The 23,044-nt window shown below is 42.8% G+C and overlaps 1 protein-coding gene across 2 annotated transcripts in view; it reads left to right on the top strand.

Annotated features, from left to right (window-relative positions):
- Positions 1–23,044, top strand: part of PAMR1 (peptidase domain containing associated with muscle regeneration 1) — a 187,074-nt gene that overhangs the window by 115,169 nt on the left and 48,861 nt on the right. For both annotated transcript variants that reach the window (XM_069555118.1, XM_069555117.1), the window contains one exon: positions 15,146–15,322. In XM_069555118.1, the coding sequence (XP_069411219.1) occupies positions 15,193–15,322 (130 nt within the window). In that variant the 5' untranslated portion in view covers positions 15,146–15,192. The remainder of the gene's footprint in view (positions 1–15,145; positions 15,323–23,044) is intronic.

Genomic DNA, 23,044 nt, shown 5'->3' with positions numbered 1-23,044 from the left:
GGTATAGCTCAGGCACCATGATCCTGATTTGTACACCCCGGAAGTGGTCTGGTCTGTTTACACTGGTGCTGTATCCCATAGAGACAGCACGTGAGTTTGAGCTGTTCATCAACCCCTGTTTGCTGTTTCTGGGAACAGCTTTATTCCTCCCTTTCCTAAATATTGTTCTTGTTGTCATGCAACACGGTTTCTCCCTTAGCCCTCCCGTTGCCTGCCTCCTGTCTCTGCCCAGACTTGTTTCAGTTTGGATGACTACAGTGGATAAGGAATAAAGCAGCTATTTTAAGGGTTTTCTGCCCAACCCATAACCTTCTCAGCAAAGATTTAGCTCTTCCTGGCCGTTTTATGTATTTCGTTCTTGACGCTGATATCTTAGTATGGATGTGTTCCAGTTTGAATATACATGCACACAGAAAAATAAAAGTATAGGTATGGTTGTTGTTGTTCCATTGCTCAGTAGTGTCTGACTCTTTGTGACCCCACAGACTGCAGCACACCAGGCTTCCCTGTCCTTCACTGTCTCCTGGAGTCTGCTCAAACTCATGTCCATTGAGTCGATGATGCCATCCAACCATCTTATCATCTGTCGTCCCCTTCTCCTTCTGCCTTCAATCTTTCCCAACATCAGGATCTTTTCCAATTTGTCAGCTCTGTCATCCGAGCATCAGATGGCCAAAGTATTGGAGCTTCAGCTTCAGCATCAGTCCTTCCAGTGAATATTCAGGATTGATTTCCTTTAGGAAATAGATATAGTTATATATACACTTATGTGTGTATATGGGTGGACGTGTATAAACATGGGGTGTAGAGTATTATGATTTAAAACATGGGCCAAAGTTTGAATGCTGCCTCCATTATTTATGGCTCTTTTCTTGGAAAATTACTTAACCTCTTTCATGTCATACCTTATACCATCAGTGGATTTAGCACTCCAGGGAATATAGTTTGGAAAACTCAGGTCTCTTGTCCATAATGAGTAAAACATTAAAGAATATCTCTCTCACCATTATGGAGGATAAGGTAAGAAGGGAATTTGAAAATCTACAAAATTGGAGCGTCTCTTCGGACTTCCGCTGAGAGACAGACAGGAAGTCTGTCGTCCTGCTCACTTCCAACCTTCCAACCATCTTCCAACCTGTACACTGAGAATAATAGTGTCTTTATTTGAGTTTGAGAAGGGGTGGCAACCCACTCCAGTATTCCTGGCTGGAGAATGCCATGGACAGAGGAACCTGGAGGGCTGCAGTCCATGGCATTGCAAAGAGTTGGACATGACTGAGCAACTAACAGACACAAATGAGATAACCTATTTACTTTTAAATTATTATTGGGATATAGTTGATTTATTATTTTTTTTATTTTTGTTTGGAGTATAATTGCTTTACAATGCTGTGTTGGTTTCTGCTAACAGCACAAATCAGCTATATGTATACTTACGTCCCATCCCTCTTGAGCCTCCCCTTACCCTCCCCATCCCATCCCTCTAGGTCATCTCAGAGCACTGAGCTGAGCTCCCTGCGCTATATAGCAGGTTCTGAAGTAGTACTGAGCCATAAAAAGGAATAAAATTGAGTCATTTGTAATGATGTAGATGAACCTAGAGTCTGTCATACAGAGTGAAGTTAAGTTAGAAAGAGAAACCCAAGTATAGTTGATTTACAATGTGTTAGCTTCAGGTGGACAGCAAAATGAATCTGCTATGCATATACACATATCCACTCTTTTTAAGATTCTTTCCCCATATAGGCCATTACAGATTGTTGACTAGAGTTCCCTGTGATATAGAGTAGGTCCTTTTTAGTTACCTATTTTAAGGCACTGGCACTCCACTCCAATACTCTTGCCTGGAAAATCCCATGGACGGAGGAGCCTAGAAGGCTGCAGTCCATGGGGTCGCTTCTAAGAGTCGGACATGACTGGAGCGACTTCACTTTCACTTTTCAGTTTCATGCATTGGAGAAGGAAATGGCAACCCACTCCAGTGTTCTTGCCTGGAGAATCCCAGGGACGGGGGAGCCTGGTGGGCTGCCGTCTCTGGGGTCGCAACTTAGCAACAGCAGCAGCAGCAGCAGCAGCAGTGTCTATGTGTCAATCCCAATCTTTGATTTATCCCTCCCTTCCAATTTACCCTCCCTCTTCCTTACCCTTCAGTGACCATAAGTTTATTTTCTACATCTGTAACTTCATTTTGTAGATAAATTCATTTGTAACCTTGTTTTTAGATTCTACATATAAGTGATATCATATCATATTTGTCTTTCTCTGTCTGGCTTACTTCATTTAGTGTGACAGTCTCTAGGTGGTCCAGTGGTTAAGACTGAGCTTTCACTGCAGGGGGTGAGGGTTTGATCCCTGGTTAGGGAACTAAGATCCTGCATGTCACATGGAACGGCCAAAGAAAAAAGAGAGAGAGAGAGAGAGAGGGAGATAGTTTATTCAGTATACTGCTTTGCAAAAATGAGTACTCAGGAAATTAAAGTCATCTTCTGCTCCTCTCTTTTCTAGTATTTTTCCCACTAGCACAGAAGGAATTAAGGAGAAGTATTGGGTATTCTATCTTTAGTAGGCTGGAATTTACATGGTCCTTTTCAGGCTCACTTCATCTTGGTGCACAGTCCTATCCTAGTCATCTGTGACTCTGTGTCAGAAAAAAAAAAAATTCCAAAAGGTTCACCGTATGTTTATTTCTCTGAGACTTGCTTTCTCCCCTGCTTTTATCATGCATCTGCCTTCCAACCTTAGGCTGAAATTCCTTCCACATGCCTAAGTTTGTCCATGTGCTGGATTCTTGCAGGGATTTGAGGGGCTGGTGTCTTGCAGAGTGGGTGATTCTGGGTCAGTGATGTTGTCTCCCAAACATGAGATGGTGCCCATGGCCACCTGTTGTGATTCAAGGGTAGAGCCAGCCAGGAATCCTCAGGCCAAAAGAAGTTCCCCTTCATCTTGTTCAAGCTTGTAGAGCTGGGGGAGGCAGCTATAATGAGGACTAGCCTGCATGAAGCCACTGCCAGCTTAGGGCTGAGTGAACCATAGGACATACCATTATAAGTGCATCACCCTCGTTCAGCCTGACATCTGCTCTTGGCCATCTGCCTTTGGTAGAAGGAAAATCTGGCTTCTGCTTGGCATCAGTGAACCTGAACATGAAGACAGTAACACTGACTCTGGAGGCTCCTGACAAAGGGATAGATGTGGTTGACCAAGGCCCCCAGAGAGCCCTGGCAGACTCTGGCTCAGAAAAAAGGTTTTCAACATGTGGAGAATTGGGGAACAGGTGGGATTGTTTTTATGTCTGAGGAAATCCAGATTAGATTTTTAGGGTAAGCATAAGTTTTATTGTTTTCTTAAGGAAATATCTTTTCTTGTATTACTTTTAAAAAATATTTATATATTTTTGTCTGTGTCGTGCAACTTGTGGGATCTTAGTTACCTGACCAGGGATTGAACCTGCGCCTTCTTCAATGAATGCTCAAGTGTCCTAACCACTGGACTGTCAGGGAATTCCCAAGGTTTATTGTTTCTTAATTTATACATTCTAATGCTTGGCTTGAAAAATATTTGCTGAGTTTTATTGCCAGGAACTTTTAAGTGCATTATTAAAAAATTTTTAGTAGCCAATGCTAATTAAGAAAATAAAATCTATTCAGCTCATATTGCAGTGTTGGAAATAACCCAGAAGCAGCTGTCTTTCTGTGCTAGGGATTTCTAGCACAGTTGTTGAGGATAATGGCAACTTGGGACCCTTCCAAGATGCTCGAGTTTGGGTTTTATTCCCTTTGGCTATAGATGTAGAGTTTCTCTTCCTAGAAGAGAAGCAGCAGGAGGTGAGGTATGTCCTATTTAAATAGGCGTCTGGAGGAGGAGGTATTAGAGAGAAGAGATTAGGAAATCTAAAAGCAAGGGGGAGGAACTCAGAATGCCGTGATAGAAACAAGAACAGACTGCTTGGAAATGCCATGTATGTGTGGGCCTCTCGGGGAGACAGTTACTCACCCCTTTTGTTCCCTTAGCCATCTGTATCTTAGCCACACGTATGATGGCTTTTAAAAAAATTTTTTGTGGAATATAGTTGATTTACAACCTGAAATTAACACAATATTGTAAATCAATTATACTGCATTAGAGTACATTAGAATGTACAGCAAAGTGAGTCAGATATATATATATATATATATATATATATATATATTCTTTTTCAGATTCTTTTCCCATATAGGTTATTACAGAATACTGAGTAGAGTTCCTCGTGCTGTACAGTAAGTCCTTGTTAATTACATTTTATATATAGTAATGTGTATACATTAATCCCAGTCTCCTAGTTTATCACTTCCCCCCGTGTTTCCCCTTTGGTAACCATAGATTTGATTTCCAGGTCTGGGAATCTGTTTCTGTTCTGTAAGAAAACTTCGTTTGTATCATTTTTTTATTAGATTGAACACACAAGTGATATATATTTTTTTTCTTTCTCTGACTTACTTCACTTAGTGTAAAAATTTCTAGGTCCATCCATGTTTCTGCAAATGGCATTATTTCATTCTTTTTTTATGGCTGAGTAATATTCCAACATATATATGTACCATATCTTCTTTATCTGCTGATGTGTTTTAATTCTAGAGAGAATAATGGTAATGTCTCAACAAACACGCAGTTTTTCTTCCAAAGCACTTCATGCTCATTGCCTGTTTAACTGCAGTGAGATTAACAACCCCATCAATCTACATCCATTCTCTTGAGATTCGGGGAAAATGCCACAGCAAGATGTTTTGTTTGTGATTGTCCAGCAGCATAAATGAGAGGCAGATTCAGTATTAAAATTTGAGTAATCTGATTTTCAAGTGTGTTCACTTCGCCAGTGATGCATTCTTGATCTGTAAAGTCAAAGTTGTGAACTCTCTAGAGTCAAAGAATTGTGTTGAAAAGAATAAGACTTTGGCCCTAGGAAGAGCTGGCTCTTTCGCCTGAAAGCTGTGCCACCGAGGACTATTTATTTACCATTCTGTTCCTGAGTGTCCTCATCTGTTAAATGAAGAAAATGATACCTACTTTGAAGGGTGGCTCTGAGGATTCAGTGAACTGGTTTGTTTCAAAGGCTTGGGTACATTCTTGTGGGGGCTGGGACCCAGGGAGAGGGGACAACAAATGAGACGTGACAGAGTGGAGCAGTGTGCTTAATAAAGGATGGAGAGGGGAAGAAAGTGACTGATTTTTGCTTCCCTTTCCTCCCCAATGTACTAATGCCTGCAAACTGGGTTTCTAGGGAGTCTATTGAAAGACTTATCACTCCTGATACCCAAAGGGGATGATGAACATGTTGACTTTCCAGCTATCATTATCTTATTAGCAAGAGGAGCTATGAGAAGGGGAAGACCAAGGTCAGCTGAGGGTGGGAACCCAGCCAGGCTGGGACTGAGAGTCACTTGGTGGTGGGGTGGTTTTCAAAGTCGCAGGAGGAGATACTGAGTCATCAAGAGCCCTAGTAACCATTCCATTGCCCCTGACTCACAGCATTTCCTTCTGGGATTTGCCTGGCATCTGTCATCAGCCCCATGGAGTGGGCGGTCAGACCTTCAGGTGGTTAGGAATGTGCTGTGTTAGAAATCAATACGGGGCGTTCAGAGAGCCTCAGAAGGGGCGGGGGAATGAGTCGGGATGAGAGGGCAGCCCAAGCTGCCTCAGTGTAGGACTCTGATTCCTACATCTTTTTTTCCCCCCTCTGGTCTTAGGTTTATAATGTGAAGGACAGCAAAACAGTCAGTGGAGATTTTCATTAAATGTGGTTAGAGGGGAGGGCTGTGGGGTTTTTGAGTGGAGACAAAGGCATGTTCTAACATCAAAGAGGAGTGAGCCCTTGATGAAAGCCCCTTTCTTTGCCACCTTCTGGGGTGGCCTCAGCCTGGGCCTTTGGTCTGACAACCGACATCATGTATGGAACAGGCCGACTCACGTTTTCATCAAGAAGTCTCTGACTTTTTTCAGATTTGCCTGAACAGTTACTGCGTCAGCTTATTTCCTTGAAACCTGGTGTTGAAAAAGTGTGCTACTCAGAGATGATGCTGTGGGGACTCCATTGCCCCTTCTGCCCTTCTGTGGAGTTAAGCCCTGGTTGTTTGAGGGATTAAGTACTCTCCGTCTTGTCAGCAGGAGAAATATTTCAGTGTTGGAGAGCCTTAGCGCTAGCTGCCAGGCTGCGAAAACAATGCCGAAGGCCCTGAGGACAGCCGGCTTTCTCTCACTCATTCATTCACCTTTTCCACCACATCTATAAAAACTGAACCTGGACTTCCCTGCTGGCTCAGTGGTAAAGAATCCGCCTGCCAATGCTGGAGACATGGGTTCAGTCCCTAATCTGGGAAGATCCCACATGCTGTGGAGCAACTAAGCCCGTGCTTTGCAACTACTGAACCTATTCCCTAGAGCCCGGGGGCTGTAACTACTGAAGCCCTCTGCCCCAGAGCCCTTGCTGCAACGAGAGATGCCCGCAATGAGAAGCCCATGCACGGCAACTAGGGGGTGGCCCCTGCTCACCACAAGGAGAGAAAAGCCTGAGCAGCAACGAAGACCCAGCACAACCAAAAACAAACAAATAAAATTTTAAAATAAGCAAAAGCCGAACCTGTGCCAGTCAGTCGGCATTGTTCTCATTGCCTTGATGTTTGCATGAATAAGACAGAACTGAGAGGTTAAGTGTCTTATGTTTTCCAGCGTGAATTCAGGAAAAAGCAGAGCTGGACCATTATAAATGAAATCTCCACTCAGGGGGGCTGCCCCAAGCATGGGAGCTGGGGAAGGGCTTGGGCAAAGCCTATGATACCAAAGTATTAGGTTGGCCAAAATATTTGTTCATGTTTTTCCGTAAGATTTTATGAACTTTTGGCCAGCCCACTACTCTGCAACTCTCTTGATATTTGTTTACCCTGATTTACAAAAAAAAAAGAGGAAAGAGAAGCGCTTGTCCACACAAAATAATGTGGCAATTTAAAATCACTTCTCAGGACTACTCAAGGTCAAGAGAAGATGTTCATGCCTGAAGTAAAGAAATAAAGCAGTTTCTAAAGAAAGCCAAAAATATAATAGGTTACCAGTTTTGAGAGGTTAAGAAAACTGTGTACACATCTTTTAGCTTCTATGTGTGAGTATATATGTTAATTAAAAGATGATAATTGAAGGGTAAGTTATTTCTGAATACTTTATGTATAATTTTATTTTTTTGATGCTTTCACAAGAAATCTTTTCTATTAAAGTATAGGGTCTTTTATGGGTTTCCCTGGTGACTCAGATGGTAAAGAATCTGCCTGCAATGCAGGAGACCCAGTTTTGAGCCCTGGGTCAGGAAGACCATCTTGAAGAAGGGAATGGCAAACCACTCCAGTGTTCTTGCCTATGGAATTCCAGGGAGAGACGAGCCTAGTGGGCTATATAGTCTCTAAGGTCACAAAGAGTCTGACATGACTGAGCAACTAACACTTTCACTTTTCATAGAGTGTTTTATAAATAAATAAATACTTTATCCAGTGGAAAAGTTGAGATAAATGAATGAATGTATGATGTGCCCGGAACTTTGTGAGTTCAATGTTGCTATGTGATTATGGGCACGTGCTTGACTGTTTGGTGCCTTGGTTAATTCCAAGGTGGTGCTCTGTGAGTTCTTGATGCTTAATTTGTACTTATTTCCTAGGAAGCACTGGCAGGATAAAACTCATTTGTGGTTTAATAAGACTGTTCTTTTTTTTTTAATAAATTATTATTGATACACTGTCATGCACATCTGCTTATATGTTATCTGTGGCTATTTTCTATTGAGTAGTTGCCACAGAGACCTCATGACCCACAAACTAAGACAACATTGGAAAGCAACTATACTCCAACAAAAATTAATAAAAAAATTAAAAAGATAAAGTTAAAATGCCAAGAAAAATGTATCTGCCTCTTTACAAAAACCATTTACCAATCCCTAGGTTAGACAACAAGTAAGGCTTTGTTCTTAAATGTGGACAGCAAAGTAACCTTTGTTCACCTACAGCAGCCCAAAGAACTGGAGGTTGTCCTGGCCTATTTTGCCCTCAGCAGCAGGCTTGCTCATGTCTTCCCTAAACCTGAAATTCTACAGGCCTCCCTTTCTTCTCAGAATTCCCTAAAAAAATGGAGTTTCTCTTTGCTTATTTCCTACTTAGCTCTTTTCCTCACTGATAAAGAGAAGAGGTCAGAGTAACTCATTTTAACTTACAGGAAAATATTACCCATTTTGCTGGATCATTTTAAAAATTAAATTGCATGAACAATATAAAAGCACTTCAGCTAAACAAATATTAAAATGCTTTAGCATACATGCAGGAAAACCTTCAGCTGCTTTTCCACTGTTGGTGTTTCTTTAAATCCTAGTTTTTGTAACTGGCTTTTAACATCATATTGAAATTCCCTGAAATCTGTACGTTCATGCATGCATGCGTGCCCAGTTGCTCTTTGCGATCCCTTGGACAGTAGCCCACCAGAATCCTCCGTCCATGAAATTTTCAAGGCAGGAATACTGCAGTAGGTTGCCATTTCTTCCTCCAGGAGATCTGAAGCCAAATGACCAATGTGCCCTTTGTCACAATTGGAGGAGGAAAAGTCCAGGAAATTGTTTTTGCCTGCTTATTGTATTTTCAGATCTCTTCAGCTGATCAACTTTAAATATTTCTTCATATAATATTTCTTAATAAACTTACCTGTTTATTTCTTACATATATGTTTTGGGGCACTTTCCTGTCTCTTTTCCAGCCAGGTGAGAAGTAAGGGTGATGGACTTACCAGACCAGAGGGGCTGAGTCAATAACACCATTAACCCTGTATCCTCCTCCCTCACTTCCATATTCCTGGGAAGTGATCTTATCTTGGCAAATGATAGATTTTTATTTGTTATTTTATTTAACCCCCCTTAACAAGCAAGAGAGTTCCAGAAAAACATCTATTTCTGCTTTATTGACTATGCCAAAGCCTTTGACTGTGCGGATCACAATAAACTGTGGAAAAGTCTGAAAGAGATGGGAATACCAGACCACCTGACCTGCCTCTTGAGAAATCTGTATGTGCATACAGGAAGCAACAGTTAGAACTGGACATGGAACAGACTGTTTCCAAATAGGAAAAGGAGTACGTCAAAGCTGTATATTGTCACCCTGCTTTTTTAATTTATATGCAGAGTACATCATGAGAAACGCTGGGCTGGAGGAAGCACAGGCTGGAATCAAGATTGCTGGGAGAAATATCAATAACCTCAGATATGCAGATGATACCACCCTTATGGCAGAAAGTGAAGAAGAACTAAATAGCCTCTTGATGAAGGTGAAAGAGGAGAGTGAAAAAGTTGGCTTAAAGCTCAACATTCAGAAAACGAAGATCATGGCATCTGGTACCATCAATTCATGGGAAATAGATGGGGAAACAGTGGAAACAGTGTCAGACTTTATTTTTCTGGGCTCTAAAATCACTGCAGATGGTGATTGCAGCCATGAAATTAAATGATGCTTACTCCTTGGAAGGAAAGTTATGACCAACCTAGACAGCATATTGCAAAGCAGAGACATTACTTTGCCAACAAATGTCCGTCTAGTCAAGGCTAAGGTTTTTCCAGTGGTCATGTATGGATGTGAGAGTTGGACTATAAAGAAAAAGCTGAGCACCGAAGAATTGATGCTTTTGAATTGTGATGTTGGAGAAGACTCTTAAGAATCCCTTGGACTGCAGGGAAATCCAACCAGTCCATCCTAAAGGAAATCAGTCCTGAATATTCATTGGAAGGACTGATGCTGAAGCTCAAACTCCAATATTTTGGCCACCGGATGGGAAGAGCTGACTCATTCGAAAAGACCCTGATGCTGGGAAAGATTCAGGGCAGGAGAAAGGGACGACAGAGGATGAGATGGTTGGATGGCATCACCAACTCAATGGACATGAGTTTGGGTGAACTCCGGGAGTTGGTGATGGACAGGGAAGCCTGGCGTGCTGCGGTTCATGGGGTCGCAAAGAGTCGGACATGACTGAGCGACTGAGCTGAACTGAACTGAACGCTGTAGTCCTGTAGACGTGGTGCGAATACCCCTCCTTGACCATCCATTTGTTCTCTGTGTTGTATGTTTCCTCGTCGCGGTGAGTGATCCTGTGTCTGTGAGGTCCTTTATCCAACGTCTGCTCCACTATGAAACTCCACGGGAATGGTGTCTGTTCTTCTCTCCATTGTATCCCAGCACTCAGCCTCCTACCTGGGACGTGGCGGACGCTCTGTAAACACTTGTGGGATGAAAGAATGAACTCATCAATTCACCCACAGTCTTGGCACTGTGCTCAGTGGGATAACTGAGGACCAGAGTGGTTAAATGACTGGCCCTGCGTTAGCCTTTCTTTTGAGAAGACACAGTGTGTAAAGTTCCCTGTGGATGATGTAACATTACCACAAACTTAGTGACTCAAAACAGTACAGTTGTATTTTTGTACAGTTCTGGAGCTCAGTGGTCTAGAGTGAGCCTTAGGAGGCCAAAATCAGGGTGAGGGCAGGCGTGCGTTCTTTGGATGCTAGGGGAGAAGCTGTTTCCTTTCCTCATCCAGCTTCTGCAGGCTGCCTGTGTTCTTTCAGCTGTGGTCCCTTCTTCCATCTCGAAAGCACAGCACTCTGATCTGTCTAATGCTGCTGTTGTCACACCTCTATTCTGACTCTGACCCTCCTGCCTCCCGTTTGTAAAGATCCTTGAGATTACATTTGCCCTACCTGGACAAGCCCCCATTCTCTCCCCATTTCAGGATCCTTAAATTAGTCACATTGGCAAAATTCCTTTTGTCACGTGAGGTCACATTTTCATTGGTCCTGGAGGTCAAAATATGTACATCTTTGGGGCTGTTTTTCTGTCTTCCAGACAGACTGCTTGGGAAGGAGCCAGCTGGCTGACTTGGCAGACAGCATAGAAACGGACTTCCCTGGGGTCATTCCCTTTGGCTAAGACGATACAATATTCTGGACCGTACCTATAAAATTAATGTATGTGCTAGGGAGAGCAGAGGTGGACTTGTTCATTGAAATAAAGAGAAATGCCAGTGAAGGCATTGTAGGGAATTAATTTCTTGGGTAAAGGGAGGCCCGCAGTATTCCATGGCTGGACTAGCCTGCTGCTTTAGGAAAAACAGGCTCCACCCTCTACTGCAGTGGAGCAAACCTTGCTTGGCTTTCCACATTTATAAAAGTACAAGGCTTACAAAAGTTGCAAATAATTTTTATTCTGTCAGTGTCCCCAAGGAGTCATCAATATTTGTAAATTCTTAGAAAACCTGGAAGGATGGAGTACTTGCCCTCAGATGAGCAAGGGGAGGGGTAAGACATGAGCCACACCCAACAGGCATGTCAGATGTTCAGAGAGTTGGGAAATCATATGGCTAGACTAGGCAGGGGCTAGCGCCAAGGGATTGGGACCCAAGTTAGGTAACCTGGGCCAGCTGTTCTACACCCTTCATCATGGGAGGGAAACTGCCCCTGTTTGATATCAGCAAATTATTGAGCAGAACAAGCTCTCCTGGCTCATCACTCTGACCCACTGGATGAAAATTCTTGACTGTTGAAGCTCTAGAGTGGAGGCTGATTCATTCAACAGGGATTTATTCAGTGTCTCTTGCATGCCAGGCCCATCCCTATTTATGGTGGACAAATCAGGTGAGGTTCCTGCCAGCTTATGGTCATGTGAGGGAGACAGATGACATACCAGTCAGTGGAAACACAGAAAGGGATTATACATTGTGGTAAAGGCTGCAAAAGCAAGCAACTGGGATGCTCTGGTAGAGAATACTATGGAAGGATGAGCAGAGGCCCAAACTTCAGAAGAGAAAGTCAGTGAGTACTGTTCTCAACAGGGGTCATTTCCACCGAAACCCAGTGCTTTGATAGAGGCAACGGGGAAAGCCAGTGTGAAGGCCCTGGGATGAGCAAGACCTTTGTGGCTTTGAGAAATAGAAGGTGGAAAATAGTCACCAAGGAAGGGCTATAGGACTCAGGAGAGAGCAGCTCTCAAAAGCCTTGGGAACCATACCAGAGCATTTAAGTTTTGTTCCAAATGCAGATGGAAACAACAGAAACATTTTATGTAAGGAGTTGATATGTGGTATATTCAAAAAATGAGATCCTTGAGAAATACGGAGTTATAGTATCTTTCTTCTTAAGCTGATAGCTGTTGAATGTTCATTATGTAGTAAACACTATGTAAACTCTTTATATACATTGTCTTATCTAGTCCTTTCAGCTAGCTCCTGAGTTTTATATAATGAATTCATTTCATGGGATGATAAACTGAGACTGAGTCAGTAAACTAACTTAGCCAAGATCATACACCCCGTAAGTAGCAGAGGTGGGATTCCAAACCCAGAACTGTCTGACTCTGATGCTTAAGCCTTTAAACATTTTTATTTCTCTCACTATTTTTTAACATTAAAAGCATAATAAAAATAACACAAAATTTGCTACAGAAGCCATTTTAAGCATACAATTTGGTGGCGCAATATTTGCCCTTTTGTGTCTGGCCTCTTAGTGTGTTTGCAAGGTTGGTCCATATCGTTATTTGTATCAGCATCTTGTTCCTTTTCATGGCTGAATAATATTCCGCATTCAGAATATTGTGTACATATTCCATTGCTTGCTTATTCACTCATCTCTTGGTGGACACTTGGGTTGTTTCTACCCTTTGTCTATTGTGAATAATGCTGCAAGTATGCATTTCAGTTTCTAACTTTGATTTGGGGTTATATACCTGGAGTATATAAATTTTGATTATATACCTAGGAGTAGAATCACTGAGCTGCACGTTAATTCAATGTTTAGCTTTTGAAGGAGCTGTCAAATTGGTTTCCATAGAAGCTGCACCATTTTACAATCCCATGAGCAATACTCGAGGATTCCAGTTTCTTTACAGCTTTGTCAACACTTGTTATTTTCCTTTTTTTAATTATAGCCATCCTAGTATGTGTAAGGTGTTATCTTGTTGTGCCTTTGACTTTCAGTTCCCTAATGACTTGTGGTGTTGAGCATCTTTTCATGTGTGTTTTGGCCACTTGTATATTTTCTTTGGAGAAATGTCTATTCATGTCATTTGCCCATTTTAAAATTGGGTTGTTTGGTTTTTTGTGGTTGAGTTGAAGGGGTCTTTTATGTATTCTGGATATGAAATCCTTATTAGATTTGCAAAATTTCCCCCCATTTTTAAGTTGTCCTTTCACTTTCTTAAGAATGCACTTTGTTGCACAAAAGTTTTTAGTTTCAATGAATCCAATTTATCTGTTTATCTTTTGTTGTTTTTTGTGTCATGCCTAAGAATCCAAGATCATACCAAGTCAAGGATCGTGGAGACTTTCTCCTATGTTTTCTTCTACTTTCCTTCACTTTTAACCATTAAATTCTCTTCTAGATTTTAAAAAGTATTCATTTCATCCCACCAAAATCAGAAACATGAGAAGCTCAGCTAAGTAAGTTTTAGTGTCTGTCCTAGAGGAGCTCACAGAATAGTTCAGGAAACAAAATTCCAGCGGTGACAATATCATAGTGAACGATGCCAGTTGTTCCCAAATGCCAGTATGAGGATCTCTGCTGCTCTACCAGTGTTCATGGAAAAGAAATGAGGGATTTTTTTCATAAAACTGCATGTATTCATTCTAAGAAACTGTCCCTTATCATGCAAGTGGTCCCTTTCTATGATGCTAGAATGTTCTTATGACTGGAGGCCGAGAGAAGATGGTGAGATTTTTTCTATATGACTCTACTTGGCAAATTAAGAATGATCTACTCTTTGTCAGACTTCCAAATTTAGGGAAGGAAAACAGAAAACTAAGCTATGAAATTTAAGAGGTTAGAAGCCACCATAGATTTTAGAGTTGGTTTACATGGGTCTACAAAGTTTGATGAAGATCCTGGCCTGGGGTCTTTAGGGAAGTCTTCACAGGGAAGCCAGACTCTCTTTCTTCCTCAAATATCTGCTATTTGAGGAAGCATACAAAAAGCATACATTTCCTGAGTGTCTATGTTTATTACTATTTTTGCTAGCGTATATTAGACCACTGCTTATAGCTACACAGGTTGTGCACTGCACAATTCCCAAAGGAACCATCCAAGTGTACAACTGCACAGCAAGCCCAGGCATTTGGGCCATCAGAAAAGTCTGGTGACCACTCTCGACGCTAGTTCTATCAAGTACAAGGCTGAATGCCAAGTAGAGACCAGCTCCTTTCCTATCTGACCTATTTCTGCTTCAATCATCTTAGTGCTAAATTTTTCAGGACTAGAGAGTTGGGGCAGGAGGAAGAGGAAATCAAAGTGAGGTCTGTCTTGTTTTTCACCCTGGATTCCTGTGGGCAACCTCCAACTGATTACCCTTATAGTTTTTGCCAGATGGTTTTTCCTTTTCATTCACCTAAGATATATTTTAGGAAAAAAAGAGAGAAGTTCTATCCAGAAAGGAGTACTGTTTTCTCATGGGAAAGAACACTCAGTTATATTGGGGGATTGAATGAAGTTCTGCCAATGAGTTCACTCTTATAAAACATTGCAATTCTCCCAAACATACTAATTAAGATACTTTTTGTCTTTTCTGCTGGTTTTAGCTTTGAAGATACCATGAAAATGGTTTGCTGCAAAATCTAGGAGCCGAGTTTGGAGGAAATGACATGGTCTCTACTTGGCATTCAGCCTTGTACTTGATAGAACTAGCCTCAAGAGTGGTCACCAGACTTTTCTGATGGCCCAAATGCCCGGACTGTGCCGTGCAGTTGTGCAGCTGGATGGTTCCTTTTGGGATTGTGCAGTGCACAACCCGTGTAGCTGTAAGCAGTGGTCTAATATATGCTAGCAAAAATAGAAATAAACATAGACACTCAGGAAATGTATGCTTTTTGTTATTTATGTGTATGTGTGTTAATCCACTTAGATTCTATATTGACAGAACATGATTTCTTTTTTATTAAAAATAAAACTGAATAGCACCTTTGAAATTTGAAATAACAAATTTCACCTGTGCCCCACTGGATGGATTTGAACATCCTGCAGGCAGGTTGTAGGGCAAGGTGCTTCTTGGCAGTAGAGTACTTCTGGGTCTTACCTATTCCTGCCAAGCCCTCCATCCTCACTTGCTGCTTTCTGTTTCAGAGTACACAGTCATTAATGAAGCCTGCCCTGGAGCTGAGTGGAATATCATGTGTCGGGAGTGCTGTGAATACGATCAGATTAAATGTGAGTGCCCTGGAAAGAAGGAAGTGGTCGGTTATACCATCCCGTGCTGCAGGAACGAGGAGAATGAATGTGACTCCTGCCTGATTCACCCAGGTGAGTGTGCACTGCGAGACCTTGGATCGCCTCCAGGTTTTCTGAGGTCACTGATGGAAGCAGGCAGAACCCTTGAATTCTGACAGGTGGACATCAGGGGTTGTGATGCCATAATAATTAAAAGTGGCATAACTCTACCCACTCTAAATACAGGCAGAGAAATTGGAGGAGTTAGTGCCCTTTTCAGCGCCAAACTTACAAAGCTGTGGATTCATCTACTTATTCATTCATTGAACAAACAGACTGCACAGCCCCTGTGTACTATGGCAAGTACTGGGAACACAGTGCTTTAGAAAAAGAGACATTCCTGGCATTTCTAGAACTTACAGCCTGGTTGGGGAGATGGAAGAGTAAATAGGTAGCTGTAATGTATCATGGGAGGTGCTGTGATAGAGAACACGGGTTCCATGGGAGCCTGGGTGGGGAGGGGGCTGGGTGACTTATTAGAGGTGATATGCGTGCAGAAGACGGAAGCAGCAAACTGAGGAGTGTGAAGGGAATCTAGTAGAGAGGTCAGAGAATAGCACGTGCTAAGGCTCCGTGGCAAGAGACAGCATGGAGTTTAGGGAACTGCAAATAGCTGAGTCTGGCTGGAGGGGTGTATGTGTGCGTGTGCGTGTGCGTGTGTGATGAGAAACCTGGAAAGAGATAAACAAAAGATTAAGGAGAGAACAGGCGTGAGATGCTGAAGGGCTCTGCAGGCTGTACTATGATGTTTAAGCTATATCCTGAAGATACTTTATGTAACACTTGGAGATCTTTTAGTAAAGAGGTGAAAGCCGATTTTCTCTTCAGCCGCAATATGGAGAAAGGATTGGCGGAAGGGCACGATTAGAGGTAGCGGAAGAATAATGGAGACCTTGATGAAGAGAAACCCTGTGGATGGGGAGAGGTGGAGGGATCTGAGAGCGATTAGAGAGTGCAGTTGATGACAGTTTGGAGTTGGTTGGAAGGGAAGGGAAGAGCAGAAGTCAGGGGAGATGCTTGGGCATTTGGGAACTGGTCCCAGTAATATGTATTCTTGCAGGAAAATCCCATGGACAGAGGAGCTCGGTGGCCTACAGTTCATGGGGTCACAAAGAAACAGACACGACCGAACATGCATGCACCCCCACGCCTCCCAGTGATACGAGAGCATCCTAGGATGAGACGGGGCCTTCCCAGGCCACGGTGCCCATTCCTTTGCCTTTACATCAAGCCAGACTTGCCTCGCCCCAAACCCCAGCTTCCCTGGCCCCCACCTCAGAGGAGACAGTGATTTTCCTTTGCGGAAGTCTGTCTGCTGAGAGCCGTGTGGACACTGAGTTTCACTCTTAATATGTTTCTAGTGTGATTAGCAACTCACTGAATGGTTTCTTGGTGCTTTCATATCTGCTGCCTGTGAGTCCTTTTCCCTTCTAGGCCTGATCAAACAGAGGATGTAGAGAATTTCAAACACACTTTCCTTACACTGAAGACTAAAAGGATGTCAAAAATAGGCTTTGGACACTTCTCTCGTTTCTGCCTCTCCCCTTCTATTAAAAACACAAAGAATGATGCTTATTACTACCAGGAACTTTCTTTTGAGGAAAATCATAGAAGGGGAGAGAAAACAGGGCTCAAGTAAACAGGTGTTACGTCTAAACCATTTTCCTTCTTGGAAGAGAGTAATGCTGAGCTTTAAAATAGAAGTGACCGCAGCATGACCCTTGCACATTTGATCCAGAAAAGAAACCCGCTGTTCCAGTTCCCTGATGGTGAGTAGGGTTTGCAGAGAAATAGTTGAGCAGTGCCTCTAGATTTTCTAAGGAAAATCTGAGAGCTAAGTCAGGGTCTCCTGACTAGGGGTCCTTGGCAGAGGTCCAGAAGTCTGAACAACTTTCGATATTTTCAAGAGGCTGACAATTACTGTTTTTGTGGCAGTGGTGATGGGGGGCAGGCTTTGGCTTTATGAGATGGTATATGAACGTGAACATGAACGTGAAGTCGCTCAGTCGTGTCCGACTCTTCGCGACCCCATGGACTGTAGCCTACCAGGCTCCTCTGTCCATGGGATTTTCCAGGCAATAGTACTGGAGTGGATTGCCATTTCCTTCTCCAAGGGATCTTCCCAACCCAAGGATCGAACCCGGGTCTCCCGCATGGTAGAGAGGCGCTTTAGGCATTGTTGTGTGCTTCATATCACATCTTACAGAAGGCCATCAACACCTGCCATACCTGCACCCAACAACTTATTACATCAATACAGGAGGCACCCACCTTGACTGATGCTAGGAAGGGTCTTCCCAACTGAGTAGTGAAGAGCTGTTCCACCTAACCATATGGGTGCCCAGAAAGGAAGAGCTAGAGAAAGACTTTTAAAAAATTTTTATTTTCGAAAATAGTGAATTGATGTTCTCAATTCAGTTCAGTTCAGTCGCTCAGTCGTGTCCGACTCTTTGCGACCCCATGAATCGCAGCATGCCAGACCTCCCTGTTCATCACCATCTCCCAGAGTTCACTCAGACTCACGTCCATCGAGTCAATGATGCCATCCAGCCATCTCATTCTCGGTCGTCCCCTTCTCCTCTTGCCCCCAATCCCTCCCAGCATCAGAGTCTTTTCCAATGAGTCAATTTTTCACATGAGGTGGCCAAAGTACTGGAGCTTCAGCTTTAGCATCATTCCTTCCAAAGAAATCCCAGGGCTGATCCCCTTCAGAATGGACTGGTTGGATCTCCTTGCAGTCCAAGGGACTCTCAAGAGTCTTCTCCAACACCACAGTTCAAAAGCATCAATTCTTCGGCGCTCAGCCTTCTTCACAGTCCAACTCTCACATCCATACATGACCACAGGAAAAACCATAGCTTTGACTAGATGGACCTTAGTCGGCAAAGTAATGTCTCTGCTTTTGAATATACTATCTAGGTTGGTCATAACTTTTCTTCCAAGGAGTAAGCATCTTTTAATCTCATGGCTGCAATCACCATCTGCAGTGATTTTGGAGCCCCCAAAAATAAAGTCTGACACTGCTTCCACTGTTTCCCCATCTATTTCCCATGAAGTGATAGGACCGGATGCCATGATCTTCGTTTTCTGAATGTTGAGCTTTAAGCCAACTTTTTCACTCTCCTCTTTCACTTTCATCAAGAGGCTTTTTAGCTCCTCTTCATGTGGTTTAATCGATGTCAGTTGTTATTTATTTTAACGCACACATCCCATCATATAATAGGGCTTCCCTGGTAGCTCAGAGGTTAAAGCGTCTGCCTGCAATGCGGGAGACCCGGGTTCGACCCCTGGGTTGGGAAGATTCCCCTGGAGAAGGAAATGGCAACCCACTCCAGTATTCTTGCCTGGAGAATCCCATGGACGGAGGAGCCTGGTGGGCTACAGTCCACGGGGTTGCAAAGAGTCAGACACGACTGAGCGACCTCACTTCACTTCACTTCACTTCCCATCATATAATACTGGGTTCCCCTTTGTGTCTGTCTGTGTTCTTCTGGCACGACCACACTGATTTTGAAGACTTCTTGATCTCTTCTTATCTGTTTTTTGCCCCAGATCTGGAATCAGCCATTTCTCCAAGGAACTCTGGTCTGAGACCATGATCTGGTCACCTGAGGTGTTCCTTGCTGTTGGACTGTCATTGCTACAGGGTTTTGTTTGTTTTCTTAAGTGTCTAGAACTGGGAAATGTGCATTTTTAAAATGTTTTCACTGCTACTCAAGTTCAAATGTAACATTCCAAGGCTGTTAATTAACTTCTTGGATTTTGTATTTGTATGTCTTTTCTTTCATGGTGAAAATCCTGTGTCCTAATAATACTAAACCAATCACTTACTCGGAGAAGGCAATGGCACCCCACTCCAGTACCCTTGCCTGGAAAATCCCATGGACGGAGGAGCCTGGAAGGCTGCAATCCTTGGGGTCGCTGAGGGTCGGACACGACTGAGCGACTTCACTTTCACTTTTCACTTTCACGCATTGGAGAAGGAAATGGCGACCCACTCCAGTGTTCTTGCCTGGAGAATCTCAGGGACGGGGGAGCCTGGTGGGCTGCCGTCTATGGGGTCGCACAGAGTCGGACATGACTGAAGCGACTTAGCAGCAGCAGCAGTAACAATCACTTACTCGCTTTATCTTAAATTTATAAAAAGCCACACTAGAGCATTATGGGTGTTAGTAATAACAGCACTGATGCTTATGGTTTTTATTCACCTTAGAATGTATCTCATTAGGTTATAGAGTCAAAATACTATGTTTTAAAGTCAATTGTAGTTCTCTTATCCATGGCATTATACCACTTACTTGAAACCTACTTGCTTAACATGTAGGTAGGCTTATATTTGACAATAGAAGCAAATCTGTGTATGCATTTATGTGTCTTTCCCCTTCGTGCATGAAAGACAGCGTGCCATAAACACTGCTGACCACCTTGCTTTTTTCTCTCTTAACAATATATGCTGGAGGTTGCTCACTGACAGTATAAAGCCATTTTTTCCCACTTCTTTTTACAGTTGCACAAAACTGCATTGTGCATCATAAACCGTGGATTACCATAGTTTATGAGTATTTGGATTGTTTCTAGCTTTTTGCTGTTATAAATACTACTGTAGTGAATAGCCTCAGGCATATATCAGCTAGTATTTTTGCAGCATATCTCTTGGATTGATTCCTGGAAGAAGGATCGCTGAGTCAAAGGGAGGTGCGTATGTCATTTTCCCAGCCTTTGCCAGATTCTCCATGCATTTGGCATTCACAGCAGCCATCCATGAGAGTATTCTTTGCCTGAAGTCTTACAACAGAATGTGTCATTTTGGAAAGTTGTCAGTCTCAAAGGTGAGAAACGGGATCTCTGCCTGGTTTTAGAGTTTCTATCACTTCTGTCATCATGATGGACAGCCATTCTTTCTCCTGTGCTGACAGTAATTGCACGAGGACCAATGTCCAGGGCCCTGGTGGGGCATCTGGGTGTGTGTGCTCAGTCATGTCCAACTTTTTGCAACCCCATGGACTGTAGCCTGCCAGGTCCTCCGTCCATGGGGATTTTCCAGGCGAGGATACTGGAGTAGGTTGCCATTCCCTCTTCCAAGGGATCTTTCTGACCCAGGGATCGAACCTGCGTCTCTGGTATCTCCTGCACTGGCAGACAGATTCTTTATGACTGTGCCACCTGGGAGGCCCGGCGGTGGGGATGGTAGTGCTGACGTCCAGCAGCACCGGGGCCCTCACTGGAGCAAGTTGGGTGTGTCTTTTAGTGCATTTCTAGGCTGTTAGCTCTGACCTTGGTTCTCTTACCATTTGGGCAATTCTATGAGCTGTTTAGTGTCTTTTTAACATAGCCTTATTCATTTTAATCACCAAACTGGTTTTTAATGGCTTGTCCCTAATTGCCTGGAGAGAGAGAGAGAGAGTTGTCAGGGTCATCGAAGGCAGATGGAGTCCATTGACCTCTTAGGTGGCACAGCGGGGAGGGAATCAGATGGGAATGTGACACACGGGTGAAGATGGCCTATAAAAGACACAGAGGTCCCCCCGGGACCCAGTTGTGGGCCATATGAACTCTGATGAGTCGTATTAGCAATTCTTTTCTGGGTGGAAGAAGCAAGCACTGGAAGAAGGGAGCAAAGTCAGAATGGTATGCAGAGAGAGCTGCAAGTCTCTCTCTTGCAGGCATCACACATGTATACACTCAATATGTGCACTGTGGGCCAATGAAAACCTAATTTTAGCCGAAGAAAAAAGTATGCTATCAGCTCAAGGAAATGCTGGTTATCTCAAACAGCTCAGAAGCCTGGATCAGCAGTTCATTCATCTCTCCAACTGTCCACCTCTCCATTTATTCATTCACACAAATCTCGTATAATATTCTGGAACTCACTACATGTGAGATACTACATTAAGTGTGGGGGGATATAGTGTTGAATAAGATGCAGTCCTTGACTTCAGTTTATATAGGAAAACAGATAATAGGCAGTTAAAATTGAGCATGCCAAATGCTATGGTGGGGATAAGCCCAGTAAGTGGAAGTACAGGAATGCAGAATAATAATAAAAGTTCATATTTGGGGGGTACTTGCTACATGCCAGGCCCTTTATAGGTGTGAGATTAATTTTTAAATCAAGTTTATGAGGTAAGTACATTTTTTAACCCCAGGTTTACAGATGAAAACATTGAGGCATAGAGAACTTAAGCAGTTTGCTCAAGGACGCACAGCTGGACAATGAATGGGGGAGCCAGAACTTAGCACTCTGTTTTAATAAGTGGGCTTGGATTATCTCTACCTTTCCTCAATATCCCCACCTCTCAGGAGGCCATGTTTTAAAAACAACCCTTGATCGAGGTCTGCTCAGTCCACTCCAGTGTGGTCTTCTGATCCTGGGGAGCCTGACACCTTCCAAGGTGAGCACATTAATAGGCACTAAGGCTGTCTAGTCAAGGCTATGGTTTTTCCTGTGGTCATGTATGGATGTGAGAGTTGGACTGTGAAGAAGGCTGAGCACCAAAGAATTGATGCTTTTGAACTGTGGTGTTGGAGAAGACTCTTGAGAGTCCCTTGGACTGCAAGGAGATCCAACCAGTCCATTCTGAAGAAGATCAGCCCTAGGATTTCTTTGGAAGGAATGATGCTAAAGCTGAAGCTCCAGTACTTTGGCCACCTCATGCGAAGAGTTGACTCATTGGAAAAGACTCTGATGCTGAGAGGGATTGGAGGCAGGAGCAGAAGGGAACAACAGAGGATGAGATGGCTGGATGGCATCACTGACTTGATGGATGCGAGTCTGGGTGAATTCCGGGATTTGGTGCTGGACAGGGAGGCCTGGCATGCTGCGATTCATGGGGTCACAAAGAGTCGGACACGACTGAGCGACTGAACTGAACTGACCTGAAGGCTGTTTCCAGCAGCACACTCTGGCTATAGGAGTATATGACATAGAGGGATATTTAATGGAATGGGAAGATGTTTACTATTTTTATTAAATCAAAAAGTAAAACAGAATGTGCAATGTATAATATAAGCCTAATTTTTAAAAAAAAGTTGGTGTATATACAGAGGGAGAGTGTTACAGATGATTTTTTCCGGGTAATGGAATTTTATGTGTTTTCAATTGAATTCTTTTTGCTTGTCTGAATCTTCTTACTATTCCACAATCAATATGTGATACTTTTATAAAGAGAAAAACAATACCCTGTATTGATGTATTCTGCCTTTTACTACAGGTTGTCTCACTTTACATTAAATCATCAGCCACTAATGAAAACAGCCAGACAAGAAAGGCCGTGTGTGGCATGTTTCCATTTATGTGAAATGACTGGTAGATTACTGGTTGCCAGGGATCAGGGTCAGGGTCAGGGTCAGGGGGTGACTGCTAGTAAGTATGGGGTCCTTTCTGGGGGGAGGTGATGAAATATCCTAAATTTAGATAGTGGTGATGATTACCCAACTCTGTAAATATACTAAAACCCACTGAATTGTACACTTTAAAAGAGTAAATTTTATGGCATCTGAATTATCTCAATGTTGACTTTTAAAAAAATTATGAATTAGAACCAAAATGTGCAATCAATCTGGAAGGTTATTACTAAATATTTACAATATCTCATAATACTTTTCAGGCTACTGATGATACATGAGATAAGCATCCTTGTAAAAAAAATGTGAAAAATTTACAATTAGCGAGAGGTTTCTCCTTTAGCACAGACAGCAATGTAATTTAGATTTGGTTTTAATGTAATAATAAGCATTTGCTGTCAGTCTTAAATT

Source organism: Ovis canadensis, chromosome 15 (assembly GCF_042477335.2).
Source record: "Ovis canadensis isolate MfBH-ARS-UI-01 breed Bighorn chromosome 15, ARS-UI_OviCan_v2, whole genome shotgun sequence".
In the NCBI taxonomy this organism is placed as follows: Eukaryota; Metazoa; Chordata; class Mammalia; order Artiodactyla; family Bovidae; genus Ovis; species Ovis canadensis.
Note: the sequence above shows the minus strand (reverse complement) of the source record. Positions and strands in the feature narration are given on the sequence as shown.